The sequence below is a fragment of the Heteronotia binoei genome, chromosome 21 (assembly GCF_032191835.1).
Source record: "Heteronotia binoei isolate CCM8104 ecotype False Entrance Well chromosome 21, APGP_CSIRO_Hbin_v1, whole genome shotgun sequence".
Classification (NCBI taxonomy): Eukaryota; Metazoa; Chordata; class Lepidosauria; order Squamata; family Gekkonidae; genus Heteronotia; species Heteronotia binoei.
In genome coordinates this window covers 91,312,401-91,335,153 of record NC_083243.1, presented here as the reverse complement: position 1 = coordinate 91,335,153, position 22,753 = coordinate 91,312,401, and the positions used below count along the sequence as shown (strand labels likewise).

At 39.3% G+C, this 22,753-nt stretch overlaps 1 protein-coding gene across 16 annotated transcripts in view; it reads left to right on the top strand.

Annotated features, from left to right (window-relative positions):
- The window catches only part of LOC132589015 (gephyrin), a 680,040-nt gene extending 657,786 nt beyond the window's left edge, over window positions 1-22,254 (top strand). For all 16 annotated transcript variants that reach the window (XM_060261532.1, XM_060261538.1, XM_060261529.1 and 13 more), the window contains 3 exons: window positions 205-308; window positions 7,958-8,054; window positions 21,255-22,254. In XM_060261532.1, the coding sequence (XP_060117515.1) occupies window positions 205-308; window positions 7,958-8,054; window positions 21,255-21,388 (335 nt within the window). In that variant the 3' untranslated portion in view covers window positions 21,389-22,254. The remainder of the gene's footprint in view (window positions 1-204; window positions 309-7,957; window positions 8,055-21,254) is intronic.
- Window positions 22,255-22,753: the final 499 nt, after the last annotated feature.

Here is a 22,753-nt window from a genome sequence, read left to right as displayed (position 1 = left end):
GAGGTGAGCAGTAACTCACAAAAGCTCATACCCTCTCACAAATTTTGTTAATCTTTAGGGCGCTACTAAACTCTTGCTCTTTTCTTCTATTACACAGTGGGGTAATCTTGAATACTGTTATAGCAGTGTAATCATTGTCTTTATAATTCCATAAATAATTCAAAATAGCTCATATGTACACTGCTATTGTTTCTTGATCTCCAGGGAATCCTGTGTCAGCTGTTGTTACCTGCAATCTCTTTGTTGTCCCAGCACTGAGGAAAATGCAGGGAATCCTGGACCCTCGGCCCACTATTATAAAAGCCAGGGTAAGAGTTTTTAAACATAAGATGAGCCTCTGAGTTGCTCCATCTAGGTATGAGTTTTACAGTATTAAAGAAATCTCCTATAAACTACAGAAACATCTTTGGCCTAAAATCCCATCCCCTCCCCCTCCACTCCCGATCATCCATGAAATAAGCAGCACTCTGGCAAAGGTTATATTGCCTAATATGCCTGCCTTTTCTTCTTCTTCAGCCTCAGTATGGAGAGAGATTGTTTTGCAAAACTATTTTTGATTTGACTTCTTCTCCTGTTCATGCTCCCAATCCAAATTGGGCTCATGCAGCTGCTATTGGCCTTTTTTAAAAATGCTGGAAAGAACTTATTCTGGATCTCCCAACATCTTTTCTAATTAAGCTATACATGTAGAATAGAGAAGAGATAGACTGTGGATATTCTGTGAGAAAGGTACACATTTTAATTAGGTGTGATCAGGTTTACTTTTGTAGCTTAAGAACATAAGAAGACCCCTTCTTGATGAGACCAATTGTCCATCTAGTTCAGCATCCTGTCTCACACTGTAGTCAACCAGAAAGCCAAGGCCTTCCCCTGATGTTGCTTCCTGGTTCTGGGATTGAAAAGTTTAGCGCCTCTGAATGTTGAAGTTACCCTCAGCCGCGACCATGGCTATTAGCCATTGATTGACATCCTCCATGAATCTAACTAATCCCTTTTTAAAAACTGTTTATTCCTGTGGCCATCACTATATCCTCTGTCAGTGAATTCTACATTTTAATCACTCTCTGTGTAAAGAAGTATTTTCTTTTGTCCGCCTTGAATCTTCTGCCCATCAGCTTCATTGGATGTCCTTGAGCTCCAGCATTTTGGTGTGTTAACCAAATTTATTAAATTTTTGCAATATATTGAAATGTACATCAAATAATAAAAAGGAAAAAAAGCAATATTTCAATCCTTATCAATACATTACACATTTTCTTTTTTTTTCCCCTCACTTCCCTCCCCTCTTTTCTTTGATCTCTGTCGGTGCTTCAAGCTATTGAGAAAAAACAATTAAGGTACCATCCGTTTTAGAATCTTGCACTATAAAACTTACATAAAATCTAATAACATCTCTATATCTCTATTTATAATTCGGTCTTCTAGATTTCCTTCAGGACATTGTTAGCACATCCTGAACTTATTTATCTCAATATACTAAATCATATCACCTTAACCTTTTAGTTCACCCATAGTATTACACTTATCTTTCATCTATTATCACACCAGTTATAGCTATTTAATTCTTTTTAAGTATTACACTTATCTTTCATCGATCTATTATCACATCAATTATAACTGTTGTAATTATCATTATATTTTCTAACTGCTAATAAAAGGAGCTATCGTATATTGATTCAAAAAATTCTTTCTAATCACCTGTCTCCCCATTTTCCCCAATTTCAGGTTATACTTTCAAAAACCACCAAATGTCTCTTAACTCTCCATTGCTTTTCAATATAGTCCCAAAACTTCTACCATTCATCTTTAAATTTTTCTGCATCACTGTCTTTCAAGATTCTAGTAAGTCTATCCATTTCACTCCAATGTAAAGTTTTTAAAATCCAGTCCCATTTATCTGGTATTTCAGCTTGCTTCCACCTTTGTGCAAACAATGTTCTTGCAGCTGACAACATATACCACACCAAAGTCCTGTCTTGCTTTGGAAAACTTTCCATTTGTAATCCTACCAGAAAGGTATCTGGTGCCCTTTTAACTGCATATCCCAAAATCTTCGACATCTCTTGTTGAATCATTTGCCAAAATTGTCTTTCTTTTTCACATGTCCACCACATATGGTAAAAAGAGCCTTCATGCTTTTTACATTTCCAGCACCGATCAGATGCCTGCTTGTTCATTTTTGCTAACTTCTTAGGTGTCATATACCACCTGTATTGCATTTTCAAACAGTTTTCTTTTATATTATTACATGCTGATATTTTCATAGAGTTCTTCCATAGGTGTTCCCATGTCTCCATTGAAATTTCTTTATTCATATTTATTGCCCATTTAATCGTTTGAGATTTTACTACTTCGTCTTCTGTAGACCATTTCAATAACAATTTATACATTTTTGCAATCAACTTTTCATCTTCCCCTAATAGCACTTTTTCCATTTCTGTCTGATCTTGCCTTATACCTGTAGTCCTGATATCTTTATCCACTAAACTTTTAATTTGTAGCATCTGGAACCAATTAAATTTGTCTTGCAGTTCTTCCTCTGCTTTTAATTCTACTTTGCCACCCTTAATTTTTAGCAATTGTTTGTATGTAACCCATGAGTCAGAAATCCATTTTATAACTTCCATTGGTACAATCTACAGTGGTTTCCTCTCATCACCATATTTAAAATATCTTTTCCAAGTATTCAACAAACTTCTTCTTATAAAATGATGTTGGAAGAAACCATCCATCTTCTCCTTCCCATAATGCAAATATGCATGCCAACCAAATAGATTTCCATGACCTTCTAACGCCAATAACTTCTGGTTGGATAAGGTTATCCAGTCCTTGAGCCATACTAAACATACTGCTTCATGATATAATTTAAGATCCGGCAGTTGAAAACCTCCTCGTTCTTTTGCATCAATTAGTATTTTCCTTTTGATTTTTGGGTTTTTTTCCCGCCCATACAAATTCAGAAATCTTTTTTTTGCCATCTATTGAATTGTTTAACATCTTTCACAATTGGAATTGTTTGGAAGAGGAACAACATTCTTGGTAAGACATTCATTTTCACGGCAGCTATCCTGCCCCAAAGAGACAAGTTCAGTTTGTTCCATTTCATCATATCAGCTTCAATTTTATGCCAAAGTTTATCATAGTTATTTTTAAACAGATCTATATTTTTCATCGTGATCTCTACACCCAAATATCTTACTTTCGAGGTGACTTCACATCCAGTTGCATTTTGAAGTTCTTTCTGTTTGCACAATAATAAATTTTTACTTAAAATTTGCAATTTTTTTTTATTTATGTAAAACCCAGCAAGGTCACCATATTCTCTGATTTTTTCCAATAACAATGGTAATACTTGTATTGGATTTTCAGTAATAAACATCACATCATCTGCAAAGGCTCTATATTTATAAGTCCATCCTTTCAATTTTAGCCCCTCTATTTCCTTATCTTCTGTTATTTGCAACAACAAAATCTCTAGAGTCATTATAAATAGCAATGGGGATAGAGGGCAACCTTGTCTTGTACCTTTGCTGATAACAATTTGCTCCGTTAAATCTGAATTAACACATAGTTTAGCTCGCTGTTCAGTATATATCACCTTCACCAAGTCTTTTCCCAACTATACTTTTTCCATCACAGCAAACAAAAAGTCCCAATTAAGATTGTCAAAGGCTTTCTCCACATCAGCAAAAAAGAGTGCCACTTCTTTTTCTGGATGTTTTTCATAATAGTCTACAATGTTCACCACTATTCTGATATTGTCTCTAATTTGCCTCTTCAGGAGAAAGCCTGCTTGCTCCTCACAGATAAACCTATGCAGGTATTGTTTTAGCCTTTCTGCCAAAATTTTTGCAAAAATTTTGTAGTCATTGTTAAGCAATGAAATCGGTCTATAATTTTTCACATTTGTAGCATCTCTGTCTTCTTTTGGTAACAATGAAATAACTGCTTCTTTCCAAGTATTTGGCAGTTGCCCATCCAAACGGATATTATTCATCAATTTTTGGAGCATTGGAACTAATATATTTATAAGAACTTTGTAAAATTTTATTGAAAAGCCATCTGGTCCCGGTGCTTTCCCTATTTTTATTGAACTGATTGCAGCTTCTATTTCACCTTTTTCAATTGGATCATTCAATGTTTCTTTCATCATTTCTGTTCACATTTTGTAAATAAGCTTCTATTCTTTCTTTATCAACTCGCTGGCCTTTAAATAAGTTAGCACGGTACTTGTAGAATTCCCTTTTGATGCCCTCCTGGTCTACAATTTCTTTGCCACCGGTTTTAATCTTGTTTATGTATTTATTTTCCCTACTTTTCTTCATTTGCCACGCCAAATACTTTCCAGGTTTGTTTGCCCCTTCAAAAGATTTTTGTTGGAGTCTTTTCAAATTCCATTCTATCTCTTTATTCAGTAAATGACTTAACTGACGCTGTAAAATTGTAATTTCTCGCAAAATTTTCTTTTTCCCCGGTCTCTTTCTTAATTCAATTTCTTTTTTACTTATTTCCTTTTGTAAGTCCAACAATTGCTTTTCATTTGCCCTTCATTCCTTATTATTCAATGTAATTAATGTTCCTCTCATCACAGCCTTATAGGCATCCCAAACCGTTTGAAATTGTACCTCTTGGTTGTCATTTATTTGGAAAAAAGCTTTGGTTTCTTTTTCTAGAGATGCCATTACCTCCACTTTCTGTAATAAGTCATCATTTATCCTCCACCTCCTCTCTTTTTTCCTCCCTTTAGCCAATCACATCAACGGGTTATGGTCTGCACCTATTTTCAAAAGAATCTCTACTTTTTTTGTGATCAGCCCCAGCTCTTTTGTAGCCCATAACATATCAATCCTAGAAAAGGTATTATGTCTGGCTGAAAAAAAAGTATAGTCTCATACCCTGGGGTTGAATTTTCTCCACACATCTTCTAAGCTCTCTTGTATAATTAGTTCAAAAAATGCTTTAGGTAGTTTCCCATTTACATTTTTTCCCCCAGATCTATATAAGGAGTTCTGGATAGTTCCATTAAAGTCACCCATAAGCATTATCTGATCGTATGTTACTTGATCCAGTTGTTTCATAATATCATTGAAAAAATCACTCTTAGCTCCATTAGGAGCATAAAGTCCCAACAATAGAGTCTTTTTGCCATACATCAAAACTTCTACTGCCAAATATCTACCTTCATTATCTTTAAAAATCAGTTTGGGCTCCAGCTCCTTTATGTAAAAAATCACTCCCCTTTTTTTTTCTTTAGCCAATGAACCAAATTCTTCCCCTAAAAATTTGTTACGCAAAAATTTGTAATCCAATTGTCTAATGTGTTCTTTTTGTAAACAAATTATATTACATTTTTGTTTTGTAATCCAATGAAATGTCGCTCTTCGTTTCTGTGTCGAATTTAGGCCATTAACATTCCAAGAAATTAATTTGTAATCCATAATGATTCTTCAATTAAGCTGTGTCCCCCAAATCCTTATTGTCCGCCAAAAACCCTTCCATGCCTTGAATGTCTATTATGGAATACTTCAGCCCTTTATACTCAAAAGTAAGTCTGGCTGGTAAAATCCATCTATATCTTGTACCTTTTGCCTTTAATTTATCCGTCAAAGGTTTAAATTGTCTTCTGTCACTGATGAGCTTCCTTGGTAGTTCCTTCATTATTCTGACTCTACTCTCCTCCACCAATTCTTTTGCAAATTGTTGGCTCAAGAGCCTTCCCACTATATCTCTAATGGTAAATTTAATTACTGTGTCTCTTGGCAATTTACGCCTTCTGGCAAACTCTGAATTGACCCTGTACATGTAATCACATTGATCTTCAGTCTTCTCTGGATCTTCACTCAAATATTCAGCAATAATAGTCATGATGTATTTCTTTAAGTCCTCTTGATTATTTTCTGGCACCCCCCTCAGACGTACAAAGTTCTCCATCAGCTTACAGTCTTGTAGTAGAACTTTTTCTTGAATCTTCTTTATTGTAACATCTTGATTTGTAACTCTATTTTTCACTTCTTGCATCTTCTGTGTTGTTGCTTGTGACTCCTTCCTCAGATCTTCAATTTCTTTCTTGATCTCTTTCTTTACAGCTTCAGCACTGGAATTTATTTCTTTTGCTAGTTCCTTAGTTATCTCTTTTGTTATTTCTTTAGTCTCTTTAGTCAACTTTTTCTCACTTGTAGTTATCAAATCTTTTATTGCCTTTGTTAATCTGGCCTCCATAGCATCCAGCTGTTCTTGGGCAATCTTAGACATTTTGCCCTCTACTGAGCCAGCTCTTCCACGTGTTCTTAGTTCGTATTTTGGATCAGACATCAGACGTCAGTGTTCCCATATCATATAATAGACCCCAGGTTGACCTCACCAAACTACAAACCGATAACAGGGTTCAATAGATTAGAGCATGCCCTCTTCAGCAAGCCCAAAATCGCCGTCCTCAGAGCTTCCTGGGCCAAGATATTAATATTTAAAGTTTTGTAAACATTCAGAATGGCGGCTGCAACTTTTTCAGGCCCCTACTCTATGATTTTTTGGGCTAGAGTAGGCCTGGAGGTCTAGGATGTGTCCCTCTTCTCCCAGCGCTGTTTCTTGACTCTCTGGAAATGAAGTTCTGTTCTCAGTGGTTTCCACTCTCGAGATATTTCGATCGTCACTTCCTGTTTCCCAATTGCAAGCCGAGGCTTTGTTATGACGGGGGATTTTTTTACAGAAGCCACAAAGGTAAACAAATCTTGTGGGGTTTTTTGAGTTTTACAGCACCTATTAAAGTCCCAAAGCCACGATTTTACCCCCAGCCTCTGTAACACAGCTTTACTTCTTTGCAAATAGTTCCAAATCTTTGTTTCTTTAGTTTAAAAAGTTCTTTTAGACCCGGAATGAAAGATAAGAATTGTACCTTATCAAGTGTCCAAAACTTCCTTACACTGATCATTCCAATCTTCAGTAGTCTATAGTCCATAGAAAGTTGGGGTTGGGTGAACTTATGTCAACTTAATGACTCCAAAAAGCCTTTGTAGACGTTATGCAATTTTTCACGGGAGATTCTTCAAAGCCAAAAAAGAGCCCCAGCAGGACTCCTCGCCAGCCAAAGTTAAACTCCTCAAAATCTTGCAAGCATGTCTTGGACTCTTCCCATAACTGGGAGGGTAGGCAGCAGGTGATAAAAACACCTTTTATGTCCAGAACAAAGGCGTTGGTCCACGCCACGAAAGGGAGATGCGTCAGTTCCCCATCTTTCCAACTCCAGAAGTCCCTTGAGTTCTTGCATTTTGGGACAGAGAGAAAAATTTATCTTTGTCATCTCTCTCCACCCCATGCATATTTTTATAAAGCTTTTCAGTAGTCAAAGCAGTATGCTTTTCTTGTAAATCTGAGCCAACTACAGAATAACATTTTGCACTTGTGGGCTAGGTTTTGGGGTGATTTTGTGGATGTTTAGCCATTACAGTTCAGAGTCCTTTTAATTTTTGTTGTGGAATGACCTACCTGAGGAGATCAGGAAGGCCCCCATACTTCCATCATTTTGCAAAGTATGTAAAACAAAATTTTCCAGGAGGGTATTTTTATAAAGATAATTTGGCTATATTATAACAGAGTGATTCAGAAAGCTGTTTCAATAAAGGGGACAGGTCTGTGGACTGTGATATTGTGTATAATACATGTTATCTATTGCATATATAATCTTGCTCTGATTGTATTGTTTTTGTAGTTATGTAATAACATTTTCTGCATTGTACATGTCTAATATTCTGTGCTTTGTTTCAGGTTTCTGTAATCCTAGTCCAACCACATTGCTAATTAGATGTTCCATCCTATTGATTAATTGATTTTTCATCCTATTGATTAATTGATTTACACTGTGTAATCTGCCTTAAATCTCAGTGAGAAATATGAACTATAAATAATGTAAATAAATAGTATGAAGGAAATTATATTTTATTTCTCTGTATGCTTTCTTCAGTTATCATGTGATGTGAAATTGGACCCTCGTCCAGAATACCATCGGTGCATACTGACTTGGCATCACCAAGAACCACTGCCTTGGGCACAAAGTACAGGTTAGCTACAGAATATCTCTCTCTCTCTCTCTCTCTCTCTCTCTCTCTGGCAGAAAGAAGAAATACAAGTGACTTTCACTCCATCATAATTAGTGTGAAATGTCTGAAACAAAGTTGTACACGTGAGATGCATAAACTTCCTACCCCTACCTTCTTCACATTATGGAGTTCATGCACTTCAGTAACTTTGGATAAAGCAAAAAATAAGGAGTTTAAACTTTCTGTACTGCTTCTTTTAAAAACATTAGGAAACCTACTTGCTCTAGAAAAAATACTAATTTAAGCTGGCAGGATTTTCCCCTTAGATTTTTATATCACAGCTTGTGCTGGTGTTCCAATTCAGAATTATTATTACTTCTGCAGCTGCTATTTAGTGGGAATCAGGTGGAAGTAAGTTGACAATGGGCAGTCAAATGACTTTAAAATCATCCTGCTTCAAGCAACCATGGTTTTGTATGTCACATTTTATATGTGATTGATTAAATCTAAGACTTTGTGACAAGTGTTACTTACAGAGAATGACACTTAATAGAATCTGAGTTTGAAGCAAAACCCATTCAATGAAGTGTTCCAAAAGAAAAATCTCTTGTCACTTAGGCTGATGTCTATGGCTTTCTGTTATCACAATTTGAGATGCTACAGAAAAAGAAAAAAGGGATCCAAGATCTTCGGACAAATAATAATAATAATACCTTTTATTTATATCCCGCCCTCCCCGCCAAAGCAGGCTCAGGGCGGCTAACAACAAAGTTCAAATATACATAATACAAAACAACATTTTAAACCATAATTAATTAAAACTATTAAAATTCTAAAACAGTAAAATTAAATTGTGCTATTGTCTAAATGGCGAACTTAATTAGCAGTTCTAGTCTGCGAAGGCCATTCGAAACAAACTGGTCTTACAAGCCCTGCGGAATTGCTCAAGGTTTCTTCTGGAAGTTGGTTCCATAGCTGTGAGGCCATAACAGAAAAAGCCCGGTTACGGGTACTTTGGAGTTTTACTTCTTTTGGCCCGGGGATAGTCAGCAGGTTCTTCCCTGCTGACCTCAGTGCTCTCTGGGGTTCCTGTGGGGAGAGACGGTCCCTAAGGTAGGCAGGTCCTCGGCCATATAGGGCTTTAAAGGTAATGACCAGCACTTTGTAACGAATCCGGTAAGTAAATGGCAGCCAGTGCAGTTCACGCAATCCTGGCCGTATGTGCTCCCACTTTGGGAGCCCCAGCAGTAACCTAGCGGCCGCGTTCTGCACTAGCTGCAGCTTTTGGGTTCGGCACAGAGGCAGCCCCATGTAGAGGGCATTACAGTAATCTAATCTCGAGGTGACCGTTGCATGGATCACTGTTGCCAGGTCTCGACGCTCTAGGAAGGGGGCCAACTGCCTCGCCCACCTCAGATGAAAAAAGACTGACTTGGCTGTGGCTGCTATCTGGGCCTCCATTGATAATGAAGGCTCCAGTAGAACTCCCAGGCTCTTGACCTGGTGCGCCGCTGTCAGCAGCGCCCCGTCGAAAACCGGGAGAGATATTTCTCCTCCCAGAGCGCCCTGACCGAAGCAAAGGACCTCTGTCTTTGCTGGATTCAGTTTCAGCCCACTCAGTCTTAACCAAGTTGCCACGGCCTGCAGTGCCAGGTCCAAATTCCCTGGGACGCATCCAGGCCGGCCGTCCATTAGCAAATAGAGCTGGGTGTCATCTGCATATTGGTGACACCCAAGCCCATACCTCCTGGCAATCTGGGCAAGGGGGCACATATAGATATTAAATAGCATCGGCGATAGAACTGCTCCCTGAGGCACCCCACAATGTAGTGTGCGTCTCTGGGAAAGCTCTCCCCCGATTGCCACCCTTTGTCCCCGATCTTCGAGGAAGGAGGAAAGCCATTGTAAGGCCAACCTCCGAACCCCGACATCGGCGAGGCGGCGGGTCAGTAGCCGGTGGTCGACCATTTCGAACGCAGCCGACAGGTCTAACAAAATCAGCACCGCCAAACCGCCTTGATCCAGATGCCGCTGGAGGTCATCCGCCAAGGCAACCAGCACTGTTTCCGTCCCATGACCTGGACGAAAGTCAGACTGGCAAGGGTCCAGGATGGAAGCGTCATCCAGAAAACCCTGCAACTGCAACGCCACTGCCCTCTCTATGATTTTACCTAAAAACGGTAAATTTGAGACCGGCCGGTAGTTCTCCAATTCGGCCGGGTATGCTGTAGTCTTTTTCAGGAGGGGACAGACCAGGGCCTCTTTTAGAGGCGTTGGAAAGTGCCCCTCCAAGAGGGATCTGTTTATGATGTCCCGTAAAGGACATCCAAGCTCCCTCAGGCAAGATTTAATCAGCCAAGAGGGGCACGGGTCCAAATCACAAGTTGTTGGGCATGCAGAGGAGAGAATTCTGTCGACTTCCTCCAGGCTGAGTGGGTCGAAATGATCCAAGACTAAACCAGAAGACAGGCACGGAGCCTCCAGTTCATGTACTGTACATGTGATGGGCAGGTCCTGGCGGAGCGACGTGATTTTGTCTGCAAAGAATTTCACAAAAGCCTCACAGCCTATCTCCAATTCTCTAACGTTTGGCCTGCCCTGAGGCAGTGTAGTTAGGTCTCCAATTATTCCAAATAATTGAGCCAGGTGCGAATTTGCAGACGCAATCTTGGCTGCGAAGTAATCTTTCTTCGCAGCCTTGAGTGCCATCTCATAAGACCTCATAAACGATCTATAGGATGTTCTCGCCACTTCGTCACGAGTGCGCCGCCACTGCCTCTCTAGTCGTCTAAGCCCTTGTTTTAGCTGGCGTAACTCCAAGGTATACCATGGAGCCAGCTTCGAACAAGGGCGCAGAGGACGTCGAGGTGCGATCTCGTTGATTGCCCCAGACAGCCGATCTTGCCAGGCCTCGACTAGGGTGTCAAGGGAATCGCCAGAGGGCCAGGGGTCCCGAAGGACTATCTGGAACCGTTCCGGGTCCATCAGGCCCCACGGGCGAGCCAAAATAGGCTCTCCGCCCTTACAGGGTTGGTGTGGCGTCTCCATACGAGCCTTGAGGGCTAAGTGATCCGACCATGGCACCGCCTCCGTTGCGATATCGTTCACTTGAATCCCGGACACAAAGATCAGGTCCAATGTGTGTCCCGCCTGATGCGTAGGAGTCGTAACAAATTGAGAGAGTCCCAGTGTCGCCATGGAAGACACTAGGTCCATTGCCCGATTAGAGGCCGCGTCATCGGCGTGGACATTAAAGTCGCCCAAGACTACCAGCCTCAGGTAATCCAACGCCCAGCCCGACGCCGCCTCCATCAGGGATGGTAAGGCGCTGGCTGGTGCATTAGGCGGACGATACACCAGCCAGATTGCCAACCCCTCTCCGACATCCCACGCTAGGCCAACACATTCAACGCCCTCGATCGTTGGGGCCGGGAGAGCCCGGAAGGAGAAAGCCACCTTTCATTGGTCCCAAACAAACAAAAGAAAAATCATAAATCATCCTTCATCTATTTTGCTAACACTGTTCAGAAATCAGGCAGGTTGTTCGCTCCTACAACTTACCTGTAATGGCTATGTCAATATTTTATACTTGTAATAATAAAAAACCTTAGACAACGGGTGTCGAACTCATTTGTTATGAGGGCCAGATTTTACATAAATGAGACCTTGTTGAGCTGGGCCAGGCCATGTGTGCCATAAAATGTAATGCCAGGTAGAGGCATTAGCACACTTGCAATATTTTGTTTTGCAGTCTCTAATAAATGTCACCTCTTGCTATGAATTATTGCATCAAAAACTGCAGACAATGTCTGTGCTGTATCAATCTTGAATATAATGTTCAGGTGTTGTTCAAGTGTGCAAACCTACTTTTGATTTATTGACATTCATTACAGAGATCTCATAGTCAGTGCTTTGAGCCTAAGACTCAGAGAAAAACATGAAGCAGCTGGGCATTGTGAGATTTTGTACATAAGTTGCTTCATGTGCTGGTCAAGAACATGTGAAGGCACCATGGCATAGACTGAGAGTTATGTGCTGGTCTACAAAACTATAGTCTTCCCCAGAAAAATAACTACAACTCCTATGTGGCAGTGCAAGAACAGAGAGACAGCCATGTACAGTGGTCAGTATCAGTCTACTATCTGAGAAGTCTAAATTCAAGATCACCAATCAAAGGAAAATATGAAAGAAAAATCAAGGGAAATTTGCCGAGTAAACCTGGGCTGGACACACACACTCTCAGCCTAATCCTGGCTTGTTGTTATTGCTCTTCTAAATAGTTCACATGCATTCTTATTGAGAAAGACTGGATGGCATGAATACAGTGAAAAAGAGGAGGGGAACTCAGTTGCACCCATAACAAGCCCAACAAAACTCTATCTCTTGCTCTCTGTAGCAAGGCAAAAAGCAGCCACAAGTATAGCCACCTTCAAGAAGGGTTTAGATAAATATATGGAGCACAGGTCCATCAGTGGCTATTAGCCACAGTGTATGTGTGTATATAAAATTTTTTGCCACTGTGTGACACAGAGTGTTGGACTGGATGGGCCGTTGGCCTGATCCAACATGGCTTCTCTTATGTTCTCATACCTTCAAATAAAATGTCACTAGTCTTAAAAGCCCTTTCTTTGTATCTCTTCCAATGGTGGTGACAGGCAACGGAAGCTCTGATCCTTTCCTTCCTTTCCCAGAGGACAAGAGGGAGGAGCTTTAGCCACTAGAAGGAAAAGAGGTTTGGCTCAGTAGCTCTGCAGTGTGATTGATTGAGCCTGGCAAACTTAATCACACAGCAAAGCTATAGATCCAAGCTCCTATAGATCAAGCTCCTCCTTTCTCCTCCTCCCTTTGGGAAAAAGGAGGAGGAAGAGGGAAAGAGAGGAGAGGCTGCTTTGCTGGCTGATCGCAGGGGAGAAACCCAAAATGACAACCGAAAAAAGCAGGCAAGGGAGAAGGAAGCAGACAATGGCCAGTTGCTGGTGGGCCTGATTAGAGCCCTCTGGGGTCCAGATCAGGCCCACGAGCCATATGTTTGACACCCCTGCATTAGACCCTCTAGTTTTTTTAGTAGTCAAGGTAGTATGCCATTCCTGCAAATGTGACTACCAGTGTAACATTTTCATCTGCTAACTAGGTTTTTGAATATTTTTGTGGAAGTTTAAGCTGATTTCTGTTCAGGATCCATTTAGTATAAAGAAAATAACATTCAGATCTCCACTGTAAATTTACTAAACAGACCCTATTGCCAGTCTGGTATAGTGATGTAGAGAGCCAGTTTGATATAGTAGTTAAGTGCGTGGACTCTTATCTGGGAGAACCGGGTTTGATTCCACACTCCTCCGCTTGCAGCTGCTGGAATGATCTTGAGTTAGCCATAGCTCTCACAAGCGTTGTCCTTGAAAGGGCAAAACTCACAAAGAAAAAAGATCACCAGAAATTAACAAAGCTCCCTGATGCAGCTATCTTACTTAGTCCCTACTCTGTTTCAATACCTGGTCCAAGTAGACCAGACTAACCCCACCAAGGGGCAAGGGAATAACTCCTTCCAAGAGCAGCCTCATTGCTGCTTAGCTTCAAGGAGTGACCCCCTTCCATCTAGTGGGAGGCCTCCTGTTGGCAGTCTTGTTTGCCCAGTGTTGCTCTGAGTGGAATAATTAAAAAAAAAAAAACCTGGCTATGTCATGACATTACTTTCAGAGAAAACCTGGAAGTGACATATGGTAGCTCTAAGAAGCACAAGAAACTATGTGGTTTTATTGCAGACTTTCTGCTGATTTCTAGAGCTATACTACATCACTTTGGGGTTCTCCCTGGAATGACATAGCTGAAGTCCCTCAACTCCCCCATTTCCCTGCCCTCAGCCCTCTTGCTGGTTGCCAGGCTTACCAACCCTAATGCAGGGCCTTATTTGCTTTTTCTCCAGGCTGTACTTCACCTGTGATTAGCTTCTGCTTCTTCATCAGCCCAATCATAAGCCATAGAGGTTCTTGGGAACTGTAGGCCTATCGTAAAATTTACACAAAAGACTCAGAACTCTGTAGAAGAGAGGGTTCATTGAGGGCCTACAGACTGCTTTAGCCTGTGACCCAAGGTAGTGACAGCACATGTTCCAGTTTGTGTATTCTTCTTGATTATAGATGATTGAACTTGAGAGAACTGCCCTGACATTAATAATAATGACATACAGTATTTAATTTTTTCTGACAACAACGAAGACAAAATCCATTGATACTGTCTACTGTTTCCTATTCAAATATATAAGACAAGCATGTGCATTTTATTCCAGGGGGAATCAAAGTCTGGAATACAAAGAAATAACAATAATTATTAGATAATAAACACGAAACCTGCATATGTTAGATTGAGACTGTTTGGAAATCCAATCCTGGGTCCTCTTAGCTACCGCCTTACTGCCCAGCAAACAGTGCCTTTAAAAAATACATACAGATTTACTGAACAGACAAAATTAAGAATACTATTAAGTAACACAGTCTTTAGAATCAATTAGAAAAAACAATATAATTTTCTTTCTAACACTTTAGTACCTAGCAATAACTGGTGCACCATTAAAAATAGCAGAATCCAGGCTAGAAGGTTATACATCTGTCCCATGGGATAAAAAGCTAGCATTGTGTCACCATTATCTAAGGCCCAATTATAATTCTCTGCTCTGTGACATCAGGTGGTCTTCAGAATCCAATCAAAGTGCTCGTTCACTGGAGCCCTCCAAGATATGATGCAATTTACTCCTGACTCCCCCCTCCCATCTAATTTCTGAATTGAGCACAGGCCTTTTCACTTGACCAGTTATTACGTTCCACTATCACACATTGAAAGAGATACAGATAGGCTAATTACAAACACCTGCAAGCTGAAGCAGATGCACTATTATTTGTGTTAACCCTTGGTGAAACTTGGATGCTTTGCCTCACAGCGACCCTATTCTTTAGTTTACTCAGTCAAATTACCATCAGTACTTACTACAATGGGCCATAGCTCCTTTTTTATTTTAAATAATATTTTATTTAATTAAATAATATTATAATCTTTCAATAGAAATTAGTACATTAATCAGAGTATACAGAAATGAAATATAATGTTACAGATCGTCAGTAAAACTGAGTCTAAACATCTGCACACAGTAAACTAAAAATACAAATGCAGAGCTGAGAAGTAAATTGGACAACAGAGATTAACACCAGCAGTATATCAGTGTATTAGATTAGGGAATAGATATCATCTAATCAGTGTGAACAGAGAAGAGAGAGGTGACTTTTACTTACAACACAGCAGTCATTTGAGAGAGCAGACCAACACTTGAGCATTTCTCTAGGAGACTGAGGCTGATTACGCACTCATCTTGCTCTGGGGCAGGCTTCTGTTTCTATGCACAGCAAGCTGGCGATTTTTCACCAGTTGCTCCGCACCGCCATTTTGTGCTGGACAAACCCGTGATTTGCCACGGCGCAAGATAAACCTGAAGCAACAGGTTTACACTGTATGGTGCGGCAAATTGTGGGTTTGCCCCGCACAAAATGGCTGCATGGAGCAACCAGTGCGAAATCGCCAGCTTGCTCCACACAGAAACGGAAGCCTGCCCCGGAGCAAGGTGAGTGCAGAATCTGCCTGGATTGGCCAGATGTATCTTTAAACTTATCCAAAGTATATGTAATCTTACCTAGGATAAATAACTCCCATAACTTCAAGTGCCATTCTTGGAGTGATGGAATTGAAGTAGACCTCCAATGTGACGCTATAAGAATTTAGCAGCGATTATCATTATCATAATTAGGTCTTGTTTTGTTTTGGAAATTGTTCAAGTTTCCCACAGATTGAGAAGAATTAATTCCAGAGTTAAGGGGATCAAATGACCTGTTATTATATGGATTTGGTGTTAGATTTGTTTCCAAAATTTACCTATCAAATTACAAGATCACCAGCCATGGAAAAAATGTCCCGGTTCCCCACATTGTCTCCAGAAGGTTGGAGGCATCATGGGGTTTGAGTGAGCTAATTGCACAGGGGTTAGGTACCAACATGAAATGACCGTTACTATTGACTCTTTTTATGATGTAACCCGCCCTGGGCCTGTTCTACGGGAAGGGCAGGCTAAAAATCGAATAACATAAATAAATTTTGAAGTTGAATATTCAGAACTCTTCAGGTGGTGAGCAGGGAGTCCCAGATTTGGTTCCACTGGTCTGCCGTGAGCTCTTTATTCAAGTCTGCATGCCCAGGCAATTGATATTTTATCTTCCTAATGGAAGCTGGCTGTAATAAAATTTTGTAAATTGTAGAGAGCAGACCCTGAACCAGACTAATTTTGCTGACCAGCAATCTTTCAAATTCTGTTAAGGATTTCGAAAGAGGGTACCTTTCAGAGTTCAAAGTAGAGATAAGTTGTATATATTCAGACCAAGGCAAGGATACCTGTTCAAGTTTTGATTTATTATGTGGTGCCCCCTTGCTGGTAACATCCCAAAATGGAGTCAGACATGTTGTTCTCCATTTCTAAAAGGAATTACATTCTTGTTCTGGGGGAAACCAGGACCTGCCTACAAAGGTTATCAATATGGAGGGTGGTGGAGCCAGCCTTGAACAAGTCTTAGTCCAGATTTTTAATGTAGCTTCAATGAAGGGATTATTATAGTTTGAATACAAATGTTTATCAGTTTCAGTTTCAGTTTGCTTTATTACGGTCCATGACCAAATACACAGCACAATGCAGGCCAACAACAACCACATAAAAATTGTAAAAATCAAGATGGACCTAAATAGGTGAAACGTAAGATATTTTAAAAATAAATGTGAAAATAAAATATAGGACATTAGTATGAATAATGAGATATGACAAATAATACGGTAGTGGTCAAACATCTTCTAGCTTAATAAATATAGTACATATAATAAAAATTTAAAAATTATACAGCTCCAGAAAAAATATTAACTAGAATACACTGGTTAAAATTACAATCTGTTACCTCGACATTAACTTGTAAGAACCATAAAATGCAATTTGATTGCATGGGAACAAAACTTGGCAACTTTATGCATGGTCTCTGTATTTATATCAGTTTCAGTAGCATTTGTGATGGTATACAGAGTACTCAGGCACTTAAGAAAAGATAAAATACAAGCTTGGAAATATTCAAAAAAGAGTCAGTTCAGGACCCCTTCTTTACATAATCCTCACAAATGTTTATCATGTATAACCCACAAGATTTCCTGAAAAAATCTGAGGAGGAAATAATGATTTTCAATACATTTCCAGTCAGCTTCATGAGATTCTCTATATTGTTTAATGAGATCTGCTAAGAGTATTGCCTGATAACAACACATTGAATCTGGTACTGCCATAGAGGAGTTTCTGGTTTCAGCGCAATGACGAATGGACACGTTCTGCAGGGCTCTGCAGAAATGTGCTGGACTGCACAGCTTTGGGGGTCTTCTGAGGTGGGAAGACTCGATAGGGCCCTGGTCGGGGGGTTTCTTAGGCAGGGGTTTTTGGGGGGAGACATGTATTGCGGCACAAGTTACGGTTTGGGCTCCCCCTTTCCTCCCCCAACCCAGGCTGAGACGGGCGCCATATTGGCAACTAAGATACAATTGCTAGACAAGAGGAGAGAAGCTGCAAAGATTTTTAAAAACAACCAAAAAAGGTTTCCCCCCCCCCTATCTTTTCTTTGAGTATTCTCACCCCTTGAGGCAAACCTTTTGGAAGACTGAGACAGATGCAGAGGACAGAAGGGAGGTGAGGAGCGAGGAGGCGGAGGAAAAGGCTACTGGAGAGGGGGCGAAGGCAAGGCGAAGGAGTTGAAAATTATAGAACACCCAGTGAAAGTTTCAGAAGAAGTCAAAGAGAGGAGAGGAGCTAAGTGGAGTGACTATCAGGACGCCAGAGAGCGAGGAGGCAGAGGGGAAGATCACTGGTGACAGAGTAGAAAGTGAGGCGAAGGAGTAGAAGGCTAGAAGAATCTCAGGTGAAGTGGAGGAGAGGAACAGAGTGACAGAGTGGGCTCGGCGTGATCAAACAGACTTTAGACTTGAGTAAGATCAAATTATTATATACTGTCTAGTTTGTAAAAGCCTCAGAGGAAGTGGAGGAGTGGAATGGAGCAGTAGTGTGGGTTCGGCATGGTGGAAAAGAAACTGGACTGAGCAAACTGAAATTATTGAACATTGTTAAAATTGGCACTACTTTTGAGAGTATTTTGAGAGTATCTTGATGAATTTTGACGGGGAGAAGAATGGCAAGTGAGAAGAAGTAAGAAGAAGAGAGAAAGGACTATGCTATGAGATGGTAGTGAGAGTAATGTAAGGAGAAGCTAAAAAGAAAGGAAGACAAGACGAAGAGAAGCGGCTACATATGTAATAGTGAGAGTGAGTTTAGGAGTGAGTGTGAATGAATGTTTAAGGATAAAGTGATATGATTGTGTTGTATGAAGAGAAGTTAATATATAGGCTGAGTTTTGGTTGAAAGATGTGGCAGTGCGTGTGAGGGGAAGTGCTGGAAGTATGGAGTATGAAGTGGTGAAAGTCTGTAGTAAGGAGATTATGTAAGAGATGAAATTTAGGAATGATGAACTTGAAGCTATAGTTTATAAAATTTTTGGACCATAAATCTTGTCTGAGAGATAAGAAAAATTGAAGATATAGTAATTGGGATGTGAATACTAATACAAATAAGGATAAAATGTCAGTCAATACAGTAGCCTCACTAGATGTTCCGAAATCATTGGGGCCTGCAATATTTCAGGACATGATTAAAGAGTTACAAGATAACATGCAAATGTATTTTAGGACAGTACTAAATCAGATGCAGGAAAATCTAGTAGAGCAGATGGGTGGATTACATTTAAAAATGGATGGCCTACAGAAACAAATAGTAGGAATTAAGGAAGAGTTTTTGGACTTAAGCCAGTCTTTAAAACCTCTGGATGTTAAAATGAAGGCTGAGAATCAAATAGTGGAGGTAGATGAGACAACTCAAGTGATTAAAGAAGGAAAGCTAGTCAGTTCTGAGCTGAAACAGGTTATTTATAGTTTGAGACCCCAAGAGGTTTTGAAACAAAACCAAGAAAAAGACTTTTTACATGGTGCAAGTGATGTATTGGTGGTAGTAACAGAAATTGAGTCCTTGGATACAGAGGAAGAAATAGAGGATCCATATAAGGGTAATTCAGCCCATAATAAGAACTATCCCTCTCAGAAGGAAGACCATAGTACTGTCAATAGAAAAATGAGTAAGGAGACGAGGTGCAAAGTCCTAATAGACCAGCCATTAAAAATTATGGAACCCTCCAGAAATGAAAGAAAGAAAGAAAGAAAGAAAGAAAGAAAGAAAGAAAGAAAGAAAGAAAGAAAGAAAGAAAGAAAGAAAGAAAGAAAGAAAGAAAGAAAGAAAGAAAGAAAGAAAGAAAGAAAGATGCTTGTTTTGTTGTGAATCTCCCAGTTGGGTGAGAGTGGTCCCCCCCTCTCCCTAGAATGTTGTTTTCTTGTTCTTCCTTCTGCCAAATATGTTGGGAACAAAAAGAAATAAGGTAAATTATTGGATAGGTAAATGTAAATAATGGTATGTGGATATACTTAATATTTATTCAGTGAATAGTAAGTGAATATGTTGAGAAATGGAGTTAAAAATAACGGTGAAAAAGATATAGGGTTGTGCACTATTGAATGTATGGAGGCTGCATTCTCCATCCTGATTTATGTTATGTTATTTGTTTAGTTTTGTTGTTGTCAGGATGGTTGTTGGCTTTGTTTGTATCTTGTTTGTGTTTTTTTGGGTTTTGAAAATAAAATAAAAAGTAATAACAAAAAAAAAGAAATTTTTTTAAAAAAAGAGAATCTGGTACTGCCATAGATCTGACAGTTGTTGTGTCCATTTTAGGAATGGAGATACTTCTGTTTTCAATAGCATACTATGTTTAGTTTGGACTTGTATATAATATCTGTTGGTAAATCATATCTACTGACACCATAACACAATTCTTCATCATGAGTGTATGTGTTAGGTGTGTAACTATTGTACAGTGCCCATGATGCTACTTACGAAAATGGAAGCAATCCCTCTTTTATCACAACACCATGCGTGGGTAATTATAAAGATTTTTTAAATATATTTTATTCTTTGAAGGGTGCATTCCTTCTCTATCACAAACACATTCAAGAAGGCCTTTCAAAAAAAAAAAATTGCCTCAAATACTGCAAGTCACTCCCTTTCTTTTGAAGAGTCTTCTTGAAGTATGTTCACTGTCCCCATCCATTGTTTGAATAAACATTTCCTTTAGGAAACAAAAAAGGAGTAGAAGAAAAATGAATCCCTTTAAAGGAGGTTCATTTAAACATCTGAAGGACTATCATGCAGGTGTGTAGCATTACATGGGCTCTTGTTCCCTTTCTTCCTTATAAAAAGTAATGCCCCTAATTGAAAATGGAAACTATATAGTGCAACGTACCTGCATTGCACAAAATGGGGTAAGCTACAAACTGGAACAACTAGAATGGGGAAACCAAAAGAGGCAACATGTTGGACTAAAAATTTACTCATAAAACATTTCCTATTGATTGCAGAAATGAACCAAGAAGACTCTCCAGGTTTTGGAAGGTATCTTAGGAGGCTTTTTAGATAGAACTAGCCAGGGGATTTTATTAAAATGTGAAAAGACTTTGGACCACATCTGTTTTCCAGCTGCTGAGACAGCCATGTTTATGATACAGATTAATGACTAAGGGTACTGCTATGTAAAATAAATATAAATGGATAAATTGCATTTGTGGGGGTTTTCAATGTGTTCCAACCCAAATCAAAATTTATTACAGAAAATTTTATTTCCTGGACATCTGCCACATTTTATTTTCAGACAACTTGAAGCTGCCTTGAAGCATGAGGAAAGGCAGGGTATAATTAAATTAAATATAAAATAATATGAATAAATAAATAAAATTGTCCCTACTAGTCTAATGGGAAGAAAATAAGTCTGCACTAGTAAGTAGGAGAGGAAAAAGGAAAACAAGGTGCGAGGGAGAATGATTTATGTGACTTTTTAGACCCCAGTGCTTTTTGCAATGAGCTTTGTTGGAGATTCTCAGAAACTTCTCTCATTGCCATTCTGGACAAACCCTACTATTCTAAACCTAGAATTCATCTTTGGAAATTGCTGTATGTGTTACACCACTTTGTGGCATTTGCCCAGCTAACCAGATTGTTCTGTTTCTCTATAGGGAATCAGATGAGCAGTCGTCTGATGAGTATGCGCAGTGCCAATGGACTGTTGATGCTACCTCCAAAGACAGAGCAGTATGTGGAACTTCATAAGGGAGAGGTGGTTGATGTCATGGTCATTGGAAGGCTATGATGTCATCAGCAAAAGATGTTTTGATGCATGTCCACATATCATTGACTGTATCCTGTAATATGCAACGGCACAGCTAGTTTTTCTGATTTGGATAAAAGTTGATCAGTATAGTCAACACCTTGAACTATATTTCAAATGGATTTAAATAAATACCTTTTAAAAAAACTTTAAAAAACAAATATTAAAGAAATCTATTCTGATTATATCAAAGCAGCTTTTTCCTTTCTTGCAATTGCTTTGTGTGTTCAATGCTAGTTCTGATAGCGGTAGCTTTTAGTAGACAGCGGTAGGTGCCTGCAGAACTTGTGTTTTTTCTCATCTTTAAGATACAACTACTTATGCTCTTAAAACAAGGCTGTCTGCTTATTTATACTAGCGTAGACAACACTTGGATTTCCCTTATTAGTATGCTTCATAACCGCTTCACAGAGAGCTTCTGCTTGTTCTTTATCTTGTATCTCGTGTTGATGTGCACAGTGCCAAAAGCAGAGTGGCTGGATTGGAAACCCGATCAAGTCCCGAGGTTTCCCCCCTTGCTGCGCATTCAGGGATATCTGTCATCCCAGCAGCCACCCAGCTCAGTACTCTTGGGCAGTAACTGGATACCTTTTGTTTAAACAAACAACAAAAATTGCTTCCTTAAGTGCTGACAGCCTTTTTAACCAATACATTTAAAAATGTACAGAATTAAAATCTAAAAAAATCAAAGACTGATCTTGTACAGATATTAGTGTTACCAGCATTTGTGTGCAAATTAAATGAGCAAAGAGATAAAACTAATGTTAAACAACTCTGTACCATAACATTTTCTGTAATGATACTGAAACTTAAATGAATAAAAAAAAATCCTTGATCATTATTTAAAAGATGAGTGATTAGCCTTGTTATTTGATAAAGAGAAAGAATATTGTTTTCAATTGGGGGGATTTCTTCACTCAAGAATTAAATGAGCAGAATTATATTTTAACAAAAAGAGCACTAGTGGAGAGATTTTACAGTGTCTCCTGAACAAAATATAGTGGGGTCCTTCTTGGTGATTTTAGACTAGAGTTCCTGGATAAATTTCCAGTCAATATGTGACCCTGACAAACATTAATAAGTTAAAATTGAAGAACTGTGTATTGATTTTACCTGGTTCCTAGTCCTCACGGCAGCCTTCCCCCAGTCACATGACTTTTTATCACAGAAAATTTCAGGAACCAGTGTTTTGGAAATCTCAGGGGGCTGCTGGGGAAAGGGGAAGGACAAGAAAGGAAAGAAAGTAAACATGCTCCATAGGATCCAACTCATTTTTTTAAATGAATCACAAAAATCAACATACAGATGTACCTTGTACATTAAACTGTTTGAAGGGTTAAGCTGACT